The 18,138-nt window shown below is 35.6% G+C and overlaps 1 protein-coding gene across 4 annotated transcripts in view; it reads right to left on the bottom strand.

The window, feature by feature from the left end:
- Nucleotides 1-3,263: 3,263 nt before the first annotated feature.
- Nucleotides 3,264-18,138, bottom strand: part of SH3GLB1 (SH3 domain containing GRB2 like, endophilin B1) — a 34,175-nt gene continuing 19,300 nt past the window's right edge. The window contains exons 6-11 of one of the 4 annotated variants that reach the window (XM_067726783.1): nucleotides 17,880-17,966; nucleotides 16,205-16,228; nucleotides 10,614-10,703; nucleotides 10,127-10,227; nucleotides 4,105-4,333; nucleotides 3,264-3,718 (exon numbers count right to left, since the gene is read on the bottom strand). In XM_067726783.1, coding sequence (XP_067582884.1) covers nucleotides 3,611-3,718; nucleotides 4,105-4,333; nucleotides 10,127-10,227; nucleotides 10,614-10,703; nucleotides 16,205-16,228; nucleotides 17,880-17,966 — 639 coding nt within the window. In that variant the 3' untranslated portion in view covers nucleotides 3,264-3,610. The remainder of the gene's footprint in view (nucleotides 3,719-4,104; nucleotides 4,334-10,126; nucleotides 10,228-10,613; nucleotides 10,704-16,204; nucleotides 16,229-17,879; nucleotides 17,967-18,138) is intronic. The other 3 variants (XM_067726784.1, XM_067726785.1, XM_067726786.1) reach the window with 3 other exon arrangements.

Below are 18,138 nucleotides of genomic sequence, written 5' to 3'. Positions count from 1 at the left end.
AGTTTTATAGCCCCTTGAAGACAACAAATAGGTACAAAAAAAAAGGTACTTGGAGATACGAATTAACATTTTTAACAAGTTCCTACGTGATGCTGACATTGCCTGTCTTGGGGGTCCCACACTGAGAACCACTGCCCTGCTGAGCTGACTTTCTCGTTAGGATAATGTGGGAGAAAGGGCAGTTCTGCTGTGGACAACCACCAGACAGACCCCCATTTGAGTCTCACCATGAGGTAAGAGCCACTTAATCATCTGGAGAAGGGGTTGAAGCAAAGCTGGCTGTAGGTCAAATTGCAAAGTCTCCTATCTATTATTATGGCTTCTCACCCAGACTTGAAGTGCCACATACTAGGGCAACATATTTCAAACTTTCAGGTGTTTGGGAGCTAGGGAAGATATTTTTAAGGAATACTGTCAACAAAGCATGAAAGTAAGCCAGGCCTCTCTGGGTAGACAAAGATGTTGATTTTTGTCCAGTGATCCTTTATCTTCTGCATGTCCTCCCAACACCAGCTCCTCCATTCTCATTCTGTTCCTTTGTTCTGGTGAGGATAACAGCAGACTATGAGGATGGACTCTAATCCACTAGTGACCCTGGACTCAGGTTTCTTATTTCTTACATTACTCAGAGTGAGGCTCATTCCCATTTCTGGGACCTAGTCTCCTACAATATGAATTTTTCTGATTAGCACCATAAAAAACAATTTAATGCAATGATCTTTTAGGTTAATTACCTTCAGGACAAATACAGAAACAATAAAATCACTTTTTTTCTGTTTGTAAAAGGAGCCTACAATTATTTCCAAGTTTACTATTTCATTCATAAATGCATCCTTCACATTACTATCCCTTTAGATTAAGCTCAGGGGCACAGAGATTATTTAAATAATTCTGAATTGCACCATGAATTAATAGGCTTCCAAAGCTCTTCTTCCATGCCTAAGAACCTATGGGCCTTTACCTGAGTAAAAATTAAACCTGTGACTTTATAAAATAAGCCCAAACCGAAATAAAACAAACCCAAAACTCCCCGAACAACCAATCAAACAAAACCCCATTAAAATAAAAAACAATAAACATAAGAATGAGCCCACATATTGTGGCAAATTTGTGGTGGACAAAGGCACAAAATAACCTTTGAACCCTCACATTACTGAAGGCTACTGTACATTATTGGGTTACTATAGTCAACATTCATTTGATGGAAAGCAGAAGGTTCTAATAAAAATGTACACTGACTATGGTGAGGTTAAACCTAGATCTGGGTCTCATTTAAAGAGGGTGGAGGATAGAATTGATAAGGAGTAGAACAGAGCATTGCAACAGAAGATGTCTGTCTGGTACATAGTCATAAACAAGGCCAACCGTCTGGATAGGTCAGGAAGCTACAGGGGCTAACAAGGGGAAACATATTCACAGCATGTTTCTGCTGTGCCAAGCCTTTCCCTAAAAATTATCTAACATACAAGATAGTCAGAAATCTATAGTTACAGATTTTATAGTTATTTTATAACTGCTTTTAACACTATTTTTTGCTATAAAATCCTCACAATAACCTTAAAGTGGCATAATTGTTATCCCCATTTTGCTAACAAGGAAATGGCAGTTTATATGACATCTAAGTCGAAGCTCAAAGAGCACAGTATGTGAGGAAGACTGGATTTGAATCCAGGACAATTTCACTCCAGTACCCATACTCTTTCCGTTTTACTACTCTACTTCTCATAAACCTAATTTATAGTTGCTATTAAAGTTGACCTGATTTTTTTGTATGATCTTTTAAAGCCTAAATCTTGATTTATGTAACATAATAGATGGTACTCTAGGCTGGCCACAGAGCTTCATTTCTGGGGGAAAAAGCTTCACTCAAGTGGTTCTAAGCTAACTAACCAGCTTGAGCAGCTTTGGGGGTTAACAGTATGGCAATTCACAGTGTGAATCAAAGCATCTTGTATAACTGTAAAACTGCAGAGGAATTTGTCTCACAGCACAGAAATGTAACAACTACTGTTAAAATCTGAACTGTAAATTAAATTACCAACATGTTTACCAAGCTCTTATTAGGAACTCTTAAACACCATTTAAAAATATCCTTTTGTGCTAAGTGTTCATTTTTTAAAGTACCAGAAAAATATCATTTTGACACATTAACACTTCCTGAAGAAATTAACTACACCTTTACACTGCATGCATAAGCCAGACTGAACTGCTTTTAGCTTTAAGAATGTGCTACATTCTCTTAGCTCCAGGCCTGTCACAACTTCTTCCTCTGCCTAGAACACTTCCTCTCCAAACCATCTCCCACTCCCAAAATCTGAATTAGGTGACTCCCAAAACTCTGAAACATACTAATCCTGTATTTCTTCTATCATGACACCGATTCTGTTATATGACCATTGCTTACTTATTTTTCTGTATCTACCACCAGTCTTTAAGATCTGTAGGGGGAAGAACTGTGTGCATCTTGTTCAGGGTCGTATTCCCAGTTGATCAGCATAGTGCATGGCCCCCAACAAATGTTTGACGAAAGAATGAATAAATGAAAATGAGAGCAGAAGTCCTGACATGGAAATAATCTGCTGATTCATAGCAGTGGTCTAAATAGCAATTTTCTGATTCCATGTATATCACTAATCATTTCATTAGTATGTGTTTCATAACTAGAGAGCCTGATCAAGATAACCTAAGTTCATTAGTAAATTTTCAACATTTTATTTGTAGGCTCAAAGTAACCAAAAGTGTATTCTGTTTGCATACAATTTACTCTATAATGAACACAGTTGTGCTAATCCATTTTTATAAGGATTTGTTGTTCAATAAGAACAAATTCTCTTTACTGCAGTATCTTAACAGATCCAATTCTGATTATGGATTAAACAGTACCAATTGAACAATCTTAAAAACATTATTTAGTGAACTGAATTTGTCCCAGCTGTTTTAGAACCTTAAATGCAAATGTACTAGAGAAATACGGTAGTATTTCTCAAGGACTAGTTACTCTTAAAAGAAATCATTCAGTAGTGTTTAGTAAAACAAAAACCCTCAAAATAACTCACTGAACTAGAATATTGTAATCATTCCATGTCTGCTGGAAAACAAGGTAAACATGGTATAACTGCATTTCTGTTTATGAAAACATTCAGAAACATTATATTTTTTACAAAAGAGGTTTACATCCTAGAGCTCTTTTTAAACCAACAGTTAAAAACAAATTTTAACTTTATTCTTTGGCTATTAATTATACCTAATAAATGAGTCACATATCAATTCACAATAAATTTATTTTACGTAAAAGAAAAAGCTTGCCATTAATGAAAAATTCAGTAGAAAACAGTTATGCTTTAAGTTGGGGCTCAAAAGTAGAAGCTACTTATTAGTGAAACCTCAGTAGAAAGAGAATTTTGTAAGAAAACATTCTTGGCATGAAAGCTTTAACATAAATTCTGTAATGAAATATTTACCATGCAATTTTATTGGCAGAAAGGCCAGTTTCTGATGGCTAGTATTTTCTTTTCAGTCTCTTAAGACATTAACATGAAAGATACTTAAACCTGCTTTATTAAGAGTTAATTGTATATAAATACGGTGTACCTTTTCACAGTCCACGTATTTAATTGAGCAGTTCTAAGTAGGTAATTGGCACCCTGCCCTTCTGGTTTCCCCTTTCCCCCATTAGCCAGTCTGAATCCATTCCAACGACACTGAAAACAGTGATTACCTACAAAATAAAACATTTCCAGTTATTAACTATGTTAATAAACACACAGAAAACTAATCAGACTTAATTTGTTTAAAGTATAAATTATTCACTATCAAAGAATTTAAACATTATTATCAATTTGGTGAAAGATAAAGGATTTTATTAGAGACAGTTTTAGAAATCTAGTGATTTAGCAGTTAAAAGCTTTAAATATTTCTGTGATGTTCTATTTTGTTAAAAAATAGTAGTTAAAAAATTATAAAATGTTAATATAACCAGCTGTAATCTATGAAAACATTCATAATAAACTATTTCCAAATAAGTAATGAGGAATTTGCATTTTGTTATACTGGAAGGTAAGTCAATCTATGATATAGTTTTCCTTTTATACCCACATTACTCACCTCATCTGCCAGAAGTGATAATTCAGTACTGTTTGCAGCATCATAATCATACAGAACCCTGGCCTTCCTGCTGCCACTGCACTCCTTAAGGTCAGTGAGGTTGGAAGGAGAGGTGATTACTAGGCCACTTGTTGAAGTCAAGGGAGAAGAACCAATCACGTTTGATGAAGCAGATGGTATAGGTGCCACAGAAGTCTGGTTGTTGTTACAATGATAAACGGATGGAAAACTGTTGAAAAGAAAATGGCCAGTTATCTATTTGCAAGTGACCAAAGTTCCTGTATACCACCACTTGGGGGCAGTGTTTACCTTCTACCAACCTTCACTTTGGCTAAAGATTTGAGGATGCTAATATTTTAATGACAAAGTACACTATCCAGCTCACCCCTCTAGGGTCAATCACACTAGAGAAAATGCAGGTTGTTTTTAAATATAAAATCTTTGAAAGTCTGTTTCAAAGCCATCTTTACAAGTATAAACTTTAAAAAGTTTTTAAAAAACACAATGGTTTTCTTTTTCCAGAAAAATGAGTTTATGATATTTCCAACAACCTTCTATAAGTATGTTCCATTAATCTTTTCCTCCCTTTATGAATTGTTAAATAAAAATACCAATGAAAGACTTACTTAAATGTTAGATACTACTACAAGAGTGAAGTTTTCTCAAGTTAATTCTTTGAGAAATATTTGAGTAACTGAACTCTTTTTCATAAAATCGATCCAATCACATTTTCCTGTTCATTCAAGTACTTATTGAGTATCTACATGTCCAACATCACTACCACAAGCTGAGATATAAACATGAAACAATGCCATTCCTTTATGGACATGTAGATAAGTGAGGAGATGGACATTCAAATAATATGTTATGACTGATAATTAACATAATGAAGACTCAATGGGAGAATACGGAAAATGTCACAGTTCATTTTGTCTTCTATTTTTTAGGGGAAAAATAAAAGTTTTATTAGGAATTAGTGAAATCCCTGTGATCAATGTGCCTATAAATAGTTTAAAGATAATTTTCAATTTATTGTAAGCCTACTGTTTCTCCAATAATACTCAACGGAAAACAGCATAAGATGGCTGGCCTATAATCATTCTAATCCAACCACTTCTAAGGTTGAAAAACATCCTATGAAAATTCATATTTAAGTTTAAATAAATCCATTAGTTAAAATATAAAATGCTTCATCTGGTAGGGTAGGTGAAATTAATCCCTTCATAAAACAGTTTTCTTCTTTATGACTCCTGTGCCATCTGGAAATCAGTCAGCCAGCAGCAAATTTCCCTGTACCCTTAACCTCTTCTCTAACCCTTCCATTCACCTCCTGATGCTTGAGTTTAATCTCCCACACTCCCTTTATCATTGAGCCTAGAGGTGGATGTTGAAGGAGTTGCACGTTCCTCATTACCATTCCTATACTCCTTTCCCTAACCAATCCTACCTAATCTTTGAATTTCATGTTATTCAACTTTATACTACCTATCATCTCTTGTTGCAATCATCTACAGGCGTCTCATTCTTTTCCCTTTATTTCTGGATTTTAGCTCCTGGCTCACTAACAGTGGATCTTAATTCTCGGTGGTTCTAATAGCCATGTAGACAATTATTTGAACACTTTGGCCTGTCAGACCCGTGAGCTCTCCTCTTCCAGTGATTCTGTGACTGACCTAGTTCAGCCACCCACTCCCAATGCCTCATCTAGACCATATCAATTCCAAAAACTATAACCTTTACAATAATCAATTTCCAACATCCCATTCTCTGACCATCATCTTGTTTCCCCTAGTACTCTCATTTCAACAAGCCTATCCTAGATCTATAGTCCTCCACAGGCCTACCATCTATCATCCTACCAACACGCCCTTCGTGTCCAAGGTAAATTATTATAATCACCTCCTTGCACATGCCTTCATATCCTTTGCCCTTTACTTCATACTACTCGTTTGGTAAAAATCTCTGTAATTATCTACTCAGTATCCATGTATGTACTATGACAGTAAAAAAACTACAAAACCATGTAGTCTAGTCTCACACTCAATGAATGAGTAGGAACCTAAAGTGGGTCCACAATGCTGCCTGGCAACTACACTACATTTCTCTAGTCTACCCACTTTCAACATTCTGCTGATGACTATTTCATACCCCTTCATCCATCCTCAAAATTCCAGCATTTCTCCCCTAACCTTTATAATCAGCTGATAAGTTGCTTTCTTTTTTAACTGAGAGGAGAAAAAAACCAGGAAACTTCCATGCTTTGGTCATCTCTCCTCCTACTACAGATGAGCTATCTATGCTCTTAAGATTAATTTTTTTAAGGTTAATTTTTCCACCTGTGTACAAAATCTCCTCTCAAGGATATCACACTACCAATTCTTCCCTTTCTTTCTAATATTATATTTTCTCCATTTACTGTGTCATTCTTATCAGATTACAATCATGCTCTTATTTCTCCTATCTTAAAAAAAAAACCAAAAATGTGCTGGACTCCACTTTCTCCTCTGGCTAGTGCTTCATTTCTGTTTCTCTTTACACTAGAACTCCTTGAAAGACTTATCTGAACTTACTGTCACAGCTCCTCTCCTTCCATTCCCTTACATTAACAAACAAGCTTTTGCTCCTACTGTTCCACTAAAACTACCCGTCAAGGTCAGCAATGTTCAAAATCCAATGGTTCACTAGCAGTTCTCTTTCACTTGACCTATCTAGTGGTCATAGTGGACCACTCCCCTCATTTTTTACAGCTTATTCCAAGGCCACACTTGGTTTACATCTTACCTCAGTGCTCATTCCTTACCATCCTCCTTAGCTGGTTCCTCAACTCTTTGTTGGAGTACTTCAGGGCTCAGCCCTTGGTTCTCTGTTTTTCTCTACCTGTACTTAACTCCCTTGGTAATTTCATCTAGCCTCACAGATTTGAATATCCTTGATATTGCTGACAACTCTCTAATTTATACCTCTAATTCACCCCCACCCCCAATTTCCAGACTTGTATACCCTAAAATTGGGTATCTCCACTCAGATGTTTCATATCTCAAACTTAACATGTCTAAAACTGGGCTCCTGATATACCTTACATGCCTTCCCCATCCCAACCTGCTCCTCCTGGGGCATTCCTCATTTTAATTAACCAAAACTCCATTCTTTCAGTTGCTCAGGCCAAACACTTGCAGTAATTCTTGACACCTCTAAGCCTCATTTACAGAAAGCTTGTCAGCAAACTCTGCTGGCTTTACCTTTAAAACACACCCAGGGTTTGAGCACTTCTACCACATCTATCACAATCACCCCGATCCAAGCCACTGTCACCTCCTGACTGGATTATTGACCGAGTTATTGCAGTAGGCTCCGAACAGGTCTGTCAGCTTATACTCATGACCTCTAACATCTATCCTCAACAGAGCAGCAGGAATGATCTTCTTAAAGGTTAAAATCAAATCATGTCACTCCTCAGCTCAAAATCCTCCAGACTTCCTCATCTCTGAGTACAGCCCAAAGTCCAAAAAGTGGCTTCCAAAGCCCTACATATCTTCGCTCCCTGTTTCCTTGATTAATCTCCAGCCAAGCTCTCCTTGCTGTTGCCTGAACATACAGCTATGTTCCTGCTTTAGAGTTTTTGTACTTTGTCTCTGGAGCATCTCTAAGATGCCTGCGTGCTTTGTTTCCTCACATCTTTCCAATCTGTCTTCCCTGACTACTGTAAACCTCTACTCTAACCAAGGTACTTCCCTGTTGTATTTTTCTCCATAGCATTTATCACCTTCTAATAGACTGTATAATTCATAGACATTGATTTTCTACTCCCTTCTACCCCTAAATAGATTGCAAGATCCATGAAGGCAGGGATATGGTCTATTTTGTTTACATTGTATCCTTGATGCCTAGAATAGGGCATCTGTAAAAATTAAAAGCAAATGTTTCTCTGATGGGTAAAAGGGTTCTAATGATAAAAAGAAATGATTTCTAATTCAAGTTTCACTCTAAAGTTAAGAACACATTTCCTAGCATCCTTTCCTCAGTGAACTCGGCAGTGATTAAATATATACATTTCTGAAGAGAAAAAAAAAAGATAAGTTCTCTCTCCCTACGTATGTGTGTGTACACACACACGATTTTTAAAGTCTTTAACCATGTACTTTACTTTCAAATTTACTAGTATAATTTAGCTTTTGTTTAGCCACTGAGGTCTACCTATGTCAACTTTGGGAAATTAATGGTAAAAAGAAAAACAACAAAACACCAAACCAAACAAAAAAACCCTGAAAGGCCATCTTCAACTTCTAAGAACTTTTACTAATAACTTTAAAAAACTCTAGACCTCCTGCCACTGTAGCTCAATATGTTAAACTTTCCAATTATTTAAAAATAAAACACATTTACTAATCTTATAACTAGCTCTTCTGTTTCCTTATCTGTATGTGGATAATAATAATACCTACCTCAGCACATTAATGACTAGATTTTGTGTGAATGGCTGAGTTCCAAAGCATGTGTATGGCCTTAAGCAGAATTCAAGAATGAATGGTTTCAACAGCAACCCCTCTGCTGCACTGTGAGAGTATCAGGACAAAGTGAACAGGAAGTACTAAGGCTTCCTGGGCTTAAAATACTTATAATGATGTGGGGATAGAGTAGTATTCTGATTTCAGATATTAATACCAGTAACAAAACTTCAAATATATAAAAGTGTAAATACTTCTGTAAATCCTATTAGAATAACCAGTGGTATTAGACTACAACTCATTTTTAAGATCTAAAATTGGTTTTGTGGATGTGCCTAATTTTGTTCTAGGTCTAGTTTTGAAGGATTAATATGCAGAAAGGAAGACCAAAGTGATGGGTTTTTTTTTTCTCCTTATTCCTTGAAATAACTTCTCTTGATATTCCTCCTTCAAATATTATACATCACTCCCCTGCTTTAATGGTTCCTCATTATGTAAATTCCAAACTCTTTATCATTACTTATTTTAAAGGGCATTCATGACATGACCTGGCTTCATTATTCTAGCCACATCTACTATCCCATTTTAAATTTGAACACTATGATCCAACCAGAATGAACTATTGTCAGTTTCCTGAACTTGCCACACTCTTTTTCCTCTGGCCCTTTCATATACATATTCCTCCTCTGCCTGGAATATTTGTCCCTGCACCTTTCTTGTTCTAGATTATTCCTACTAAAATAATTTCATCTGTGAATCTTTGCTAGACTCACTTGAGTCACAGTTAGATGTCCCTTACAGTAATCTGAACTCCTCTTTCCACTTATCACATGGCCTGTCCACCTATGCCCTGTACTTCTACCTAGGCTTTAAGTGTTCGTTGTGAGAGCAGAGACCATGTTTGTCCTGTACATCTTTTATTTTCAGTGTCACCTTACAACGTTAGCTCCATAAAGGTAAGCAATTTTGCCTGTTCTGTTCGCTGATATAATCCCAGAGTATAGAACAGTGCTTGGATATGACAGGTGTTCAATAAGTATTTGAGAACGAATGATTGAGCTGTGTTGCTTTACATATGTGCTGTAAAGTATATTACCACACTCAAAATAATAACATCAATGGGCTTGAGGTCTTACAGAATATTCTAAAATCTTTTTAACAGTGAACAAGTAATGAATAAGTACAAATTAGTTTACCTCTAAGGGCAACTAAGTGTCAATATAACTATATCTTCCTCAACCACCTGCAAAGGTATTCAAGAGAAAAGTGAACTTCAAATGCTTTTTGAAGTTCTAAAAAGGTATTCACTTAAATTATCTAAAAAGCACTAAAAAGGTATTCACTTAAATTATCGTCTCACCCCTGTTAACATTTTTCTGTGCCAGAAGAGCCCAAAATGTCTTTGTTACCACAGAAGTGTGATAATCACTTTCCTTAAAAAAAAAAAAAATCTGATTCTAAGTAATCTAATAAAAGCCTTTAATTCTTCTATTTTTCACCTCTATTATTAGTTCATATGAAAAAATCTGAATTTCTTCTCTTATCAGGAGTTTCATGTATGAAAAGGAAATTGCCACCTTCCCAGTTGCTTTTGGAGGTCTAACATGTACTGGTAACACTGTGCGTAGTAAGTCATCTGGGCTTCTACAAAGTCATTCAGACAGCGGAGGTGATGGGCCTGTAAAGGAAAGTTACAGTCACTTCTTAGCTCTATAATCTACTTAAAGTGGCACACGCTAAGGGAAGACAGAGCACGACACTGTACTCGGGGTAAATCATCAGTATCTATCATTTTACTACAATTTACAACAACAAACTGTTTAGCCAAAGAAAACCAAAAAACAAAAAACATCAAATGGACTTGACGATGGTGGGAGAACTACCTCATCAGGTGATGAGATGTAAACAAAAATTTAAAATATTTCTTCATGTATCTTGAAAAGTGCTACAATTTAAATATCTTGATAAATGACTGAAAAGGAAGTTCAGTTTTTCCTCCAAGAATTTCCCTAAGACTATCAAAGTCTTTTGTTCCAAATGCATTTCCAATGAATGAACACTCACATGTGTACTGCTGATTCCCTCTAGCAGAAGTCTGGTAATCTCTGCTTGACGATCAAATTCACTTTGAGTTATTCTTAATTCCTGTTCAGACTTAAATTGGAACACAGTTTTAGAATCTCATTAGAGGACTTAGTCCATTTTATGTACATTCATTTAGACAGTTAGAAAATCCCCCAAACAGAAGCAGCCACATAGCACAGGGAGATCAGCTCAGTGCTTTGTGACCACCTAAAGGGGTGGGATAGGGAGGGTGGGAGGGAGACGCAAGAGGGAGGAGATATAGGGATATATGTATATGTATAGCTGACTCACTTTGTTATAAAGCAGAAATTAACACACCACTGTAAAGCAATTATACTCCGATAAAGATGTTAAAAAAAAAATCCGCCAAACAAACCCCAAATGATAATCTGGCAATTCCCTGATTCTGCTTTGTATCTAAAGTGGTCCCTGGTTTCCAGAACTTAGCTTTTCTATGTTACTTAATCTAGACAGAACTAACTCCTTACTGGTACTTAACTCAAAAGAATCTATTAAAGCCAAAGCTTAATGACATAAACATAAAAGCCTAGGAAAACTACTATGGGACTGGCAATCTATTTTCATACATTTTCTAGTATCAATTTTGCTAATTTGTAACATTTTATGAAACCTTAAGATTACCAGTTTACTTGTATAAATTATTTCAAAAAATTCTCAATTATTACTGTAGCTACTTTACTTTGAAGTTATATATGCTTCAATCTCAAATGAAAAAACTTCAGAGTGAAGCTAGGACTTTAACCTCATGGGTTTAGTTATCAAGCATACACTTGTTTCTAGGGACGTAGCTCTTAGGTTCCCTCAAAGGATTCTTTATCCTACATAAATGTCTTTTTTAGTTTTCTTTCCAAACTTTGCATAGAATATGTCTTAAGCACAAATATTACCTATAAGATATGCTAGGGTTTTTCTGCAAGTTATGGGTGGCCTTTAATCAATGGTGTGCTGGTAAACTGGCTCTCCAGGGGGGAAAAAAAGCTCCAATGTGCTGAGTTTCAATGGTATAAATACTCCTACCACAGCTGATTTCAAGCTACCAAGGTGAAGTTACTGACCTCAGAGCTAGAAAGACATGTGCATAATAGCACACCACTACTAGCTTCAACTATCTGATATAGGTTTAGTGCTGGAAAAAAACAGTTCACCGAAAAAAAAAAATCTAAAAATAGTTAAGTACTGGCAAAAAAAACATCCTCACAAACCTTTAGTCAGAGTTGCTTGGTAGTGAGGAGGAAAAAATAAAATCTCACAGGTCACTCAAAATAGTTAGCTTATCCCCCACTGGGAATTACTATTGGTGATAATATCACTATAATGATATTTCCCACTACCTCTCCAGGATAAATTGCTCCCCTGCCATCCAAATAATTACAGTATTTCCAAGACTGTAGTAAGTATATAAACAAGGTGTGAACTTTTTCCTTTCACACCCCATCTCCCTCTCCTTCACCCTTTGGTGGCAATAGCTAACCCAGTGAAATAGTCAACAATGAGGTAGCAGCAAAAGAGATAATCAGTTGCTATAATCATTCTCATACCATTGGCAAAAGATATGGCAGAGAGGACTAAGGCTTGACCACCAGACTGGATTTATGGAAATAAGCTTGAATTATTCAATAAGTCAAGAGTTAAAATTAAATTTACTTGATCAAAATAAGAATACATGGTGTTTTGATAACAGGGCTTAAGTAATAAGCTTCATCTGGAAGCTAGTATGCAGCAGAAAAAAGTTACAGGGGAATAAAACAATCAATGTTCTTCCTAAAAAAGTATTAAGGAAAACCAATCCAGTGTTACATTTGCACTATTTACTGTTCTGCTTGGTTGAAAGGTTCTGATTGATAGAAGTAACCACAGCAAACCAAAAATAAACGCATTCGGAAACAAATGAGGCTAATTCCATATAGGTTTGATTGTGAAAGTACAATTTGATTTAACAGCCTTTAGCAGAAATGGCAGGAAAGTCTACTAAATGGCAATATTTCTGTACAAGGTGTAAGTAAGCAAGCTAGGTAGCAGATTAAAAGTGACTAGGAAGCTTGAGACTGAAATAGAAAAAATGTTTTTAAGCTAAAAACACTGAATAGCAACTAGCCCGTGCACCACAACTACTGAGCCTGAGCCTAGAGCTCGTGAGCCACAACTACTGAGCCCTCGTGCCACAACTACTGAAGCCCGCGCGTCTAGAGCCCGTGCTCTGCAACGAGAAGCCACCGCAATGAGAAGCCCGTGCAACGCAATGAAGAGTAGCCCCAGCTCGCTGCAACTAGAGAAAGCCTGTGTGCAGCAACAAAGACACAACACAGCCCAAAATAAAAAATAAATAAATAAATAAATAAATTTGCTTCCATGTCCTTGCTATTGTAAATAGAGCTGCAATGAACACTGTGGTACATGACTTTGAATCATCAAAAAATCTACAAACAATAAATGCTGGAGAGGGTGTGGAGAAAAGGGAACCCTCCCCTCTTGCACTGTTGGTGGGAATCTAAATTGATACAGCCACTATGGAGAACACTATGGAGCTTCCTTAAAAAACTAAAAATAGAACTACCATGTGACCCAGCATGGGCATATACCCATAATTCAAAAAGGGACATGTACTACAATGTTCACTGCAGCACTATTTACAATATCCAGGACATGGAATCAACCTAAATGTCCATCAACAGATGAATGGATAAAGATGTGGCACATATATACAATGGAATATTACTCAGCCATAAAAAGAAACGAAATTGAGTTATTTGTAGTGAGGTGGATGGATCTAGAGACTGTCCTACAGAGTGAAGTAAGTCAGAAAGAGAAAAATACTGTATGCTAACACATATATATGGAATCTAAAAAAAAAAAAAAAAAGAAGGTTCTGAAGAAGCTAGGGTCAGGACGGGAATAAAGATGCAGACGTAGAGAATGGACTTGAGGATACAGGGATGGGGAAGGGTAAGCTGGGACAAAGTGACAGAGTGGCATGGATATATATACACTACCAAATGTAACATAGATAGCTAGTGGGAAGCAGCTGCATAGCACAGGGAAATCAGCTTGGGGCTTTGTGACCACCTAGAGGGGTGGGATAGGGAGGGTAGGAGGGAGATGCAAGATGGAGGAGATATGGTGATATATGTATATGTACAGTTGATTCACTTTGTTATAAAGCAGAAACTAACATACCATTGTAAAGCAATTATACTCCAATAAAGATGTTAAAAAATAAATTTATAAAAAAAATAAAAACACTGAATAAAAATATAAAATGATCTCATTAAGGACAAAGGATCAGTCTTCTATGTTTGAGCAAAATTTAATTATTTAACTGTGAAGAAAGCACCATAATACAAAGCCTAGGAAGTCATTCTTTTGTACAATCTAGACTTTATATTTAGAAAAGGTAAATAACAGGAAGGAAACAAATCTTGTTTCTTGAACAAGTTTCTGTGTATGTTTGGGATGGCCACAAACAGTCTAATGTCCCAAACCACCTCTACTTCTGACACTTTTAACTGATCATAATAATTAACCTGAGAGGCTGAGGTAACTGAAATTAGGTTCAGCATAATTAATTTGCTTAGGAAGAAAATAATCCATTTTAGAAAGACAAAAAGGGTTTAAAGAAAGACAATGAATTTAAAGAGTTTTTATTCTGTCCTCCAGAAGATCTCATTCCCCAACTTAATTTTACAATTAAGACAGAGTTCTAGGCAAAAGATCTTCTACTGCTTAGAACTACTGTTACTGGGCTAACTGATCTAGAACATAGCTTGGGTTAGAGAAGCAAGAAGAGTTCTTTTAGGATGTAAGCTGGAAAAAGGGCAAGAATGTGTTGGTTTGTTTTATCAGGACTGGGCAACTTATTTTAAGCCAGAAATTTTGGCCAAGCTTCTGAGGCATTTGCTATGACAATCTTGGTCAGTGTTACCTACTTTTTCTAGGGGCTTAAATCTTAAAATATTCCAGGAATATGCAGTTTTTATTTATTTTTATTATTTATTTATTTATTTTTTTGTGGTACGCGGGCCTCTCACTGTTGTGCCCTCTCCTGTTGCAGAGCACAGGCTCCGGACGCACAGGCTCAGCGGCCATGGCTCACAGGCCTAGCCGCTCTGCGGCATGTGGGATCTTCCCAGACCAGGGCACGAACCCGTGTCCCCTGCATCGGCAGGCGGACTCTCAACCACTGCACCACCAGGGAAGCCCTGCAGTTTTTAAATTATACATTTTTAAATTATAAAAATGACAGAAGTGAGAATACAGGAAAAATATATCCAGAAATCCATTTTGATATATTTTAAGCTTTTTTCACATATACAAACATAATGTTTCATGAGTTTCTTGCCATTACATCAACTATTTCCAAAATTTGTAGAAACTGAAGAATCAAATCAGAAATTTTTTGGTGTACCTGTATGCTAACCAAAGTGGAAGAGACCCTGGCTTTCTTGATCAACCTATTTTCTCTTCTACGTTACTCTGCCCCCTTTTCACGCTAGACATTCAGGAAGAAATCAGAGGCCAGGGTGTAACCATAACTAAGTTGATGAATGGATTCCACAAAGAGGGGTGAGAGCATAAGTCAAGAATTTCACATTGGATTTCCAAGTTATGCTCCACAACCTATTCATGAAACAAGACTGTATAGTTAGCAATCCTACAAAGTCAGAAAATAAGAAGTTGAAGTTTGTAAAACTACTTAATATTCAGGGGCCCAATTAATACCTGCCCTCAATCCCCAGCACTGTCCTCAACTCACGGTCAGATTCTGAACATGAGAAGTAAATTAAAAATGCTTCTGAAGACCTCAAATAGCACTTGAAACAAATCTGCACTAAAGTCATAATTTTATTCCTTATTCCTTGCTTTAGGTATTCTCCCAGCCAAGAACAGATTAGAAATGGTAGCACAGGCAGAGAGACTGGCAGTAGCAGTAATATGGACAGCTTCTCAAAGTGACAGTCTGACACTGAGGGAGGAGACAACATACTTCAAAAACAAAGGATCCAACGGTTGCACAGTACAATAACGGATATTCATAATAATGACTAACTGTAATGAAGTTAAATATATGCTATCCGGTATTTAATTTTTTACAAATATTTTCAACTAAAATGACAGAAATATTAGCTTTAGTGCTGTAGAGAACAAGCTTCAGTTACCTTGAAAATTCATTTGTGTGACATGATATATATTCACTTCTCTGAAGATATAGGACATTGTGTTAACTATATTTTATATAATTATCATATGAATAAACCAAGTATTATTTAAAAACTGTCTTCTGACAAGGCGTTGTAAGGATTACCACTTAGTATAACAGCTATCTAGTATTTATTAGAGTGTGTGCAAACCACATCTCTGCAGCATTGTTCTATTACTCTGTGGAACTACTACTAGCCAAACAGATCTGAGCTTTCCATAATAATTTTCAGATTTTATAAGATACAGTAACAAAGACTGTGATTGGCCCCATAGTTGTTGTCCAATAAAGATTTACTGAATAAATGACAATTAAATTCTTGTTTCATAATTCTGTAGTTTAATGATTTACTTACTTTTGTCACTTCCTCTGCCCAAATCTAGCCAGCATTAAAAATTAGAGAAAAATATAGAGCATGAAAGTTGGAATTTAACATTTTCTACAACTTACTATAGAAAAATGTAAATATTTTAATTTACATGGCATACTCTCTTTTTCCAGAATCACATTAACAGATTAAACACAGTAATAATTAAATCAGTAGAGCTTAATATACTGTGAAAGTATGCCTTCATATGTATCAATACTATTGATTTTTGAATCTTATACTAATTCTATAACTTAATAACAGTTTTCCAAAACTGGGAATATTTAATGCCTCAGTTCTAGTATTCTCATCAGTAAAATGAGAGGTTTAGAGTATATGATTTCTAATTTCTCATTTAGGTCCAAAACTCTGCAATTTTAGTAAGTTATAATAAAGCAAGGATAAATGGACACTAAATGTTGATTTAGCCATGGTGGGGGGCACAATGAACTTGAGATATAATGAACTTAAAATTACCAGAGTTAAATACATCGTACTATAAGTAGATGACCTAACTAGTAAAATAAATGCCTAATAAATGAAACAAAGTCTTGCTAACTGTTTAGGGTATTTTTACCTAAGATTAAAAAAAATATATGATTTATATGCTAAATTACCAATGACTGAAACAGTTTCACAGTTCTCATTTACCTACATACAGATAGGACAATGGAAATAAATGAATGCATTCTCTTGCTATCTAAGGAAAGCTCTAATTTAGCCAGGGCTTCAATAATTATAGTAGTTTAAAAAAACAAATGCATTTTACATATTCGGTACAATAATCTTTTCTATTACATGTTTTTTCCCCTCCTTTTAGTTCAGTGCTAATGAAATAAAAGTAGTCAATTGATTTAACAAATAAAAACTTTCAATTATTTATTACTTATACGGCAGAGTCTATGCTACTTCTATGGCAGTAATACACCCAGGAGTATTATACCAAACACTGTATCTATAAATCTTTATTGGCTAACATTTATGAATTTTGGGACTATGTTCAGATTTCTATCTTGTTAAAAAATTAAAAACACTTAACATCTCAAAAATTTCCTCAAATCAAGCTCAATAATATACAAAGGATATTACAGAATAATTCTCATTCCCAATTCAAAGCTATCACTATTCTGCAACTCTCCTAAGTGAATTAACACTGGACAGGCTTCCACACTACAGAAATACCTAAACTACTGGGGTTTGTCTTGGCCTGGAATTGCAGAAGAAATTAATTCTATGCTGAATTTGGGTGAAAATTAAGGTAAACACTGAAGGTACTGTGAAGCAAAGTAAATCTGTACATCTTATACATTTAAGTTAAGTAAACTTTGTTAATTTTTTTTGCCAACAGTGAAAATATGAAGTGCCAGCTAAATTAACATCTTTTATTATGTATAAAAGGCACTATATATTTATGTGTAGTATAAATACATGTAAATATTTATGTATTTGTGTATATATTCAGACTCTAATTTGGCACAGCTGAATTTGGCAATTAGAACACAATTTCTTTTCTTCAAGTTCCAGTATTTCTTCAGCTAGTATTCTCTGTATTTTTTGTTAGACTAATGAATGCATGGCTTCAACTACTTTAAACTTTATATGTAGATAATAGCAAGAGAAGGCACTTTATTCAAGATGTAGAAAACACGGTAGGCCAACAAACCTTCAGCCATTTTACATGCAGGAAGTTGAGCATGTAAGAGAAATTTACCATAATGTTATCTCCTTCAAGGCGTGCTGAGTTTAGTTGCTTAAGTGCATAGGTAAGAGACAAAGAACACATTATACCAATGAACACAGTAAAACAAGTTACTTCTGCACACTAAAGAACACACAAACAAGTATTAAGAACCGATAAAATGGTCTTCTACTTAAAAAAAAAATCCAGCTACGGAATTTCATATAATGGTACCTGTTCAATT

Source organism: Pseudorca crassidens, chromosome 2 (genome assembly GCF_039906515.1).
Source record: "Pseudorca crassidens isolate mPseCra1 chromosome 2, mPseCra1.hap1, whole genome shotgun sequence".
NCBI classification, from domain to species: Eukaryota; Metazoa; Chordata; class Mammalia; order Artiodactyla; family Delphinidae; genus Pseudorca; species Pseudorca crassidens.
The sequence above is the reverse complement of the archived record's forward strand: the minus strand, read 5'-3'. Positions and strand labels throughout refer to the sequence as shown.